The sequence below is a fragment of the Saitoella complicata genome (assembly GCF_001661265.1).
Source record: "Saitoella complicata NRRL Y-17804 unplaced genomic scaffold SAICOscaffold_22, whole genome shotgun sequence".
Lineage (NCBI taxonomy): Eukaryota > Fungi > Ascomycota > Saitoellomycetes > Saitoellales > Saitoellaceae > Saitoella > Saitoella complicata.
Genome location: NW_017567013.1, coordinates 341,373 through 348,057, shown reverse-complemented (window position 1 = coordinate 348,057; position 6,685 = coordinate 341,373). Strand labels below are relative to the sequence as shown.

The following is a 6,685-nucleotide window of genomic DNA, read 5'->3' as shown; positions in this document are numbered from 1 at the left end:
CCTAACCCTAACCCTAACCCTAACCCTAACCCTAACCCTAACCCTAACCCTAACCCTAACCCTAACCCTAACCCTAACCCTAACCCTAACCCTAACCCTAACCCTAACCCTAACCCTAACCCTAACCCTAACCCTTTCCTGGTTAACTCAATAAATTCGTCTCTCTATTCGAATAAGTAATTCGGTCATCTCGTCACACCTCGTCTAACTCGTCTGATCTCGTCCCGAAGTACTTGCAGTATCTCGTCTCGTCTTGACCGCATTACATTTATGCATAGTAGCCATGGCAACCGCGCGATTATAACTTAAGTGATTATTTTTTGTAGAGGATTGACTACCCCCATTGTAGATGAAATGGTCATTTCTTTGCGATTTGGATTACAGGGCGTGCGCAGGGGCGCATGCATAAACTATAGTGCAACTGAGAGTATGGCAAAGCGGCCCGGGCCTGTACCCCGGTTTGAGCAAGGTATTCCTCGTATTCACCGCATCCAATGGGTGGGTAAAACAGGAAGAAACAAGGCATTCTTCGCAAAACAGCTTTACTTCGTTACCGAATCCTTCGCCTGTACGTCTCCTTGGATTCAAGTTGCAGGTTGTCGCACGGTCATGCGACAGCTTCAACCTGAAGCGCTAGCACTCAAGCTTCAAGTAAGTACGGCTTCATATTGCATCTGACCAGTTCGACGGCGGTAATGTTGATATGGAGGATATAAGCATAAGCTCTGGTTAAGAACAAGGTGGACTTGACGCGTCAGGGTTGCGGCGGGCCTTGGCTGTCAAAAAGCGACTGCAGAAGCAGCAACGCGATCGCAAGGATGGATTCTGAACCTCAAGCGGGAATTGATAGAAGCAGCGCAACCATGATTGGAGACTTGAAAACCTGAGGCACATCGATACAGCCTTGATTGTTCTTAGATTCAGCTTAAACCTAAATAACACGCACTTTCGGACAATCTTCAGAGGTTCTTGCAGCTGAATTCTCACGGACCGCAGGTCAGAAGGCGTACGCGACGGACAGGATATAATTGTGTACTGATTTATTACCGCAGTAGAAACGGTATGAGAGTGATATGTGCTGCTGCTACTCGTGAACGTTCTGTCCGGCCTGGGCTATTTGGCTTCTGTAACATAGCCATTCATATTGTCATACACACAAAAAGGTGTCTCTATTTTCCTAGGATCGTTAACAGCATGGATTCAAAATTGGTTTAATCTTTGATTATTCTTGTTTGTGATTGAACCGGATTATGTCAGGGATTGTGCGACTATTTCGCATGACAGAGTCAGCACGTATCCGTGAAAGTATCAGGCTCGATCCTTGATGAGATCCCGTCCAATCCTTGGTCTTTGAGTTAGTGGGCCCTGCCCTACAGTCGTGAGAATCATGGATTTGGGACTCAAACCACGATGTTATTCCGCATAATCCAGAAAAAAGTGGTAGAAAATGTGAAATAGTGCAGGGACTCTCATTCAGACATCTACTTGTTTGATCTTCGCTGCCCATGGATATCATTGGGGACTTAAAGATTTTCGGAAATTCTCGAAGAGGTGTGGGTTCTCTGGTTTCTATAGACACCGTGATTTCTCACTTTGTAGGGTGACTAATCCAAAAAGTCCTGTTGAAAATATTTGAAGCTGTCTCTCTCAGCATCATGTCCTGGGTAAACCCAGCTACAGCTTAGTACAGTGAAGTCGTAGACTGTCTTGTTACTCTGCCGCGCAGCTGACATGTGTTGAGTTGTAAGATTTCCAAAAGCACATTCTGTAAACAGGGACACATCTGCTCGCAGGACTTCCTAAATTTACGATAGGTTCAAGTCTTGACATCATCTCTTGCCTGAACATCGGATGATGGTTGACTCGTCCTGATTGCACGGATGGGGGTGCAAGTGTGTCCGCGCATGCCATCGTGACAAAATCATGGATTACGATCCATGATGCAATCGTGAGTTAAACCCGAAATCCACACGCTTGGATTATAATCCACAAGTTTTTTGTGGATTTCCGTTTCGAACACAATCTTGGATTGTGATCCTAACCGCGTTATGGATAGTGCTCAATGTTGTTCTGGCTTACAATACATCTTCCTGCTATGATTTCCAATCCCGATTATCGTCATGTATTACAATCTCCAATCTCCCGGCCAACCCTCGTCAGCTCATGTAAAAGCAGCTCCAATCGCATCCAGTTTTATTCCCATTCTCTTCTTGGATGAACCAGAATCAAGCGTCCGCTTGAACATCAACGCTTGCAAGTGTTGTTATTTCGCCTTTCTGACAATGATAAAACAACCTTATGTCCTGCTCGAAGCCCTTCATGCTCCGGCTTCGTCCACAGCGGAATCAGGGATTACATGCGCTTTTGGGGAGGATCAAGCAGGACAATGCACGGTCGAAAGCATGAAATCTACCCTTATTTCGGCGTGGATAATGCTCAATAGCGCGCCGGTCTTTTGCCCAATCAAGTCCGCAACATGCCTGTCTAACCCGATGCACAATGGAATCATGGATTAAGCGGAAAAAAATATCTGGTCTGGGCCCTGAAATCCACGATAGGATCATGGCGGGATTTTGTAATCCATGACTCTCGCGACCGCACGGTACAGTTAATATCGCTTGATAAAGCAGGGAGCCAAACTATGATATGGTTCGGTCCAATCCACGAGATTCAGCATGTCCATGATCATCTTTGGTGTAATCCCCGTTGTGATTCTGGAATATCCGTGATCAGACTGAGCTTAATCATTCAGTCTTCATGCACGAAGCCGTACAAAACATCTCCTCAGAGTGCCAGAGAGCGGTGGGGAAGCGCACAGCAGTGTTGATATTAGACTAAAAATCCCAAGAGCAAGATTACCAGAACATATTCATATTATTTGTATTTCACTGGAGCTACAGTAGCAATAATCAGGATTCCATAACCTAAAAGGTCAACACAATTGCAAACTGATACAAGAAATCTCATGCATACCTGGCCTTAACCTTTGCCGCTGATGGATAGAAGTAGGCACTTGGTGTTTTCCGTATTTTTGAAAGAGATGGATCTTCTAGGTTTTATCTACAGTTTTCTGCACAGTTTTCTGCACAGCCATAACATAGCCATTGACAAAACCATGACAGTCAATGAGGAGCAATTATGGTGCTTACATGACACATACATGACATCAGGTATGTTGATCATGCCTATATCTATATCAGGGGGGGGGGGGCAGAAAAGTCCTCCCAAAAAGTCTCAGCTAACGATCAGGTGCGGGCTGGAAACTACCCAGCAGGACCAAATATCAGTAAATGTGTTATAATACATATTTATCAAGGGTTATGGACGACGAAATCGTGAATTGCAAGGCTGAGAAGATCTGGATTAAGCGGGACGTTATTGTGGCTTATACGAAATCATGTTTTGGTTTATGCGAACTGGTTCCATGGTTTGGGTGGCAGGAATCCATAATACGATCTCGGATTAATCCACAATCTCAAATCATGGATTGAACGGAATTTTGTAAGGCATGATGCTCACGACCGTAGGGCATACGTACTTTTATACACACGAACATGTCCAAATTCCTGGCTGTATCTTAGTTGCAGGCCTGATGATGTCACCTGAGTGACTCTGAGCCGGTGAATCCGGGAGGACTATCTTGCGCCATGTCATAGCAGGGATCCTTTCTGGGGTCAATACACAAAAACAGTTGTGTATAGCAAGCACACAACGTTTCAAGGCATGTACATGTTTATTTGCGCAATTTTCTGAGGTGATTCGCCCCGACCTCCTTTTTTGGCGACAATGCTTGTTTTTATTTGGGATCGTAATTCATGACATCCCTACGAAGTGAAAAATCATGGACAAGGCACAATTTCTCTTCGGCAAGTGCGTAGTCCGTGTCAAAATCTGAAATACCATCCTTGCAGAAGATCCAGACAGAATCGTGGATTACAACCCAATTGAATGTTGTGAATTACAATCCATGTCAGTATCATGGATTAGACAAGGATTACACATGGATTATGGAAGTTAGCACATGTCTACAATACACGCTAAAAACCACAACGGAAACATGGATCATATTCCTTGACAGCATCCTAGATTACGGGCTGGAAAAAAACCTCGCAGATTATGATATCATGCATGGACATGATTAGCATACATGACATCATAACGCATGAAGTATACATAACCAACACATCACATCATATGACATCATGACGTACATATTTGGTTTAGTCATATAAACCAGTGCCCCCCCACCACTTAAAAAGATTTCGGAGATCTTCTAAGTCACCACGCGAAATTAAAGTCAGATATGATAGATTATACTCCTCTTTGAGTGAGCTCATGTTAACATGCTGAGCTATTGACCTAAGATACTGCTACCATGGCCATTAGGACACTCATAATACACTTCATTCTTCTCGCCTCTTGGCCCCCAGTTTGTAGCAATTTACGTCAATTTCAAGAATTTTGCATGATAGAACCATTAATCAAGCCCATGGGAATCATGGATTATGCCTGATAAAATCAAGCAATGGATGCGTGAAAGCATACATGACAAAAGATCAAGGATCAATCCCACTTTTTTTATCCACGTTTAGTTTTGACAGAGGGCATAGCTTTGCTGTGGATGTGCAGAAAAGTGTTCATATGAATTAGTGGACCTCCACTTTCTTCAAATTTCTGGAAATCCTAAGTCTCCATGCCTCCATATTCAGCAGCAGCAAAGATCAAGGTCAAGTATGGATGAGATTGCCTGTACATCACTGAGTTTGTTCAACCATCCTGAAATATGGGACCATAGTTATTGCTACTGTAGCTCTATTACGATACTCATAACTCAATATTTTTACCTGTTGATCTCTCGCCTTTTCGCCCAGTGGTATCGCATTTTCTTGCCATTTTTCCAGGGCAAGGCTGCATCACACTGTGGATTATGCTGAACCATGTCGTGGTTTGGGTCCTGAAACCACGATACGATCAACGGTTAAGCGGGATTTTGTAGTCCATGATTTCTGCGACTGTAGGAACACTGTTCTTGGGTATAATCTATAATAGTGTCAAGATTGTGCACGTCCTCAATTGCAACCTCATCTGGGATTTCTGCAATAATCCCAGATGCATACATGATCTTGCTGTGGATCACGCACGTGGCTAACAACACTTGAGTTTAATTCGTGATTTCCATTTTTGTAGGGCCGTCTTGGAGGATTAAACCGAGTTCTGTCCAGGAATGACATGCATCACTTACACAAAATATTGTCGATTTGCCATGAAATACATCATTTTGATCTCTGTGAAAAAAACCGACCTGTCTCACATCAACAGGGCTCCACAGTGAGTAGATGTGCCATTTCCAGACAAGACCCAGCCAGGGTGCTCCTAACGATTTTAATGGTGACTTCTACTCTAATTCACACATCTTCCACGAGAATACAGAGGAGATACCGGTATGCAAAGCATACGAGCCTAACATCCATATCATATCCTGGAAGTCTCTTGACAGTTCAAGTAGTATGGCGATTCCAGGCAGGCTCCAGGGAGTTGGCCGTATGGAATCAAGTTGTGGAAATACCATATCGAAATTTGTATGGAACTTAGCACTCTAACCCATACCATCTTGATAGATTGACTGGTTTTCCGTTGCCCACACTCAGAAGTACATGACTATCCTTGGCATCGTACGCCAACAGCACTTCACACAAGGCAAGTAGCTATAGGGAGACACGACAGCATTTGGTACTTTAATCATGGTCATTGTGACGGTTGTTCAACATCGTTCATTGCCTGGCTAGCTCAATCGGTAGAGCGTGAGACTCTTAATCTCAAGGTTGTGGGTTCGACCCCCACGTTGGGCTTCTGCCTTTTTCTTTTGGGCCTATCCACGAGATTCGGTTCCCACGACTGCCTACACCTAACTGGACCTCCGCCTTCCTCCTTTCTTTAGCGGATTTACATATTTGTCCCATTTATGCCGCTTCTCTTGGTACCCTGCGCCAGGTCCTCGATGTCCCTCCAAGAAGCACTCTTCGCAGTATAGGTCGTCGTCGCAGCCATGGCATCTAATGGCGGCGTCTTCGATGCAGACGGCTGACCGAAGATGTCAACAAGGATAGAAAGCAACCAAAGTAAGATACTTACAACACCACGTTGCTATTTCGTCTTCCGGGTCAGCGAAAGGTAGTGATGGAGGCGGACCAAGGGCGTTTCCAATCTTCGCAGTAGCTGGAGGTGACACGTATGATGGCGCGTTCTTTTTCAGTCTCACTAACCTCTGGGAGAGATCCGAATCCTCCTCTTCGTCTTGCGTGTTCAGTACGACGGCGTCTTTAGTCTGCGATAACAGGTTCGCGACATGTGGATCGTCATCTTCCTTCAGCGAGGATCGGACGGTTTGTCCAGGTTCCCACCGAGCGTTGTCTTTGCCGAAGCCCGACTTGTGTATTGCGCCACCCCTCGACTGGTTCATATCCTCAGCCATCGCCAATATCTCATCCACCTCCTCTTCTTCCAGCGCAAAGTCCTCTTCCTTCAAGAAGTCAAGGTTTGGAGGAGGAAGGGCCTCCACCTTCTCAAGCGGGGCATTGGTCTTGTGGGACATAGGCTTCCTTCCCTTAAGCTTCTCAAACCTCTTCAACAGTTCATCGTCTTTTCTATCCATTGTCGACGTTGTATGTGTGTCGTGTCATTGTGC

At 44.9% G+C, this 6,685-nt stretch overlaps 1 protein-coding gene and 1 non-coding gene across 2 annotated transcripts; one reads left to right on the top strand and one right to left on the bottom strand.

The window, feature by feature from the left end:
- The first annotated feature begins 5,776 nt into the window (after positions 1-5,776).
- SAICODRAFT_t147 lies at positions 5,777-5,849 on the top strand. The gene has a single exon. It is a non-coding gene; the product is annotated as a tRNA-Lys (tRNA).
- Positions 5,850-5,905: 56 nt separating this feature from the next.
- SAICODRAFT_27163 (uncharacterized protein) lies at positions 5,906-6,592 on the bottom strand (the record flags this gene model as incomplete). The annotated part of the gene is made up of 2 exons (XM_019167008.1): positions 5,906-6,081; positions 6,133-6,592. The coding sequence occupies 2 exons, from the start codon at positions 6,590-6,592 to the stop codon at positions 5,906-5,908; spliced, it is 636 nt and encodes a 211-aa protein (XP_019022230.1).
- Positions 6,593-6,685: the final 93 nt, after the last annotated feature.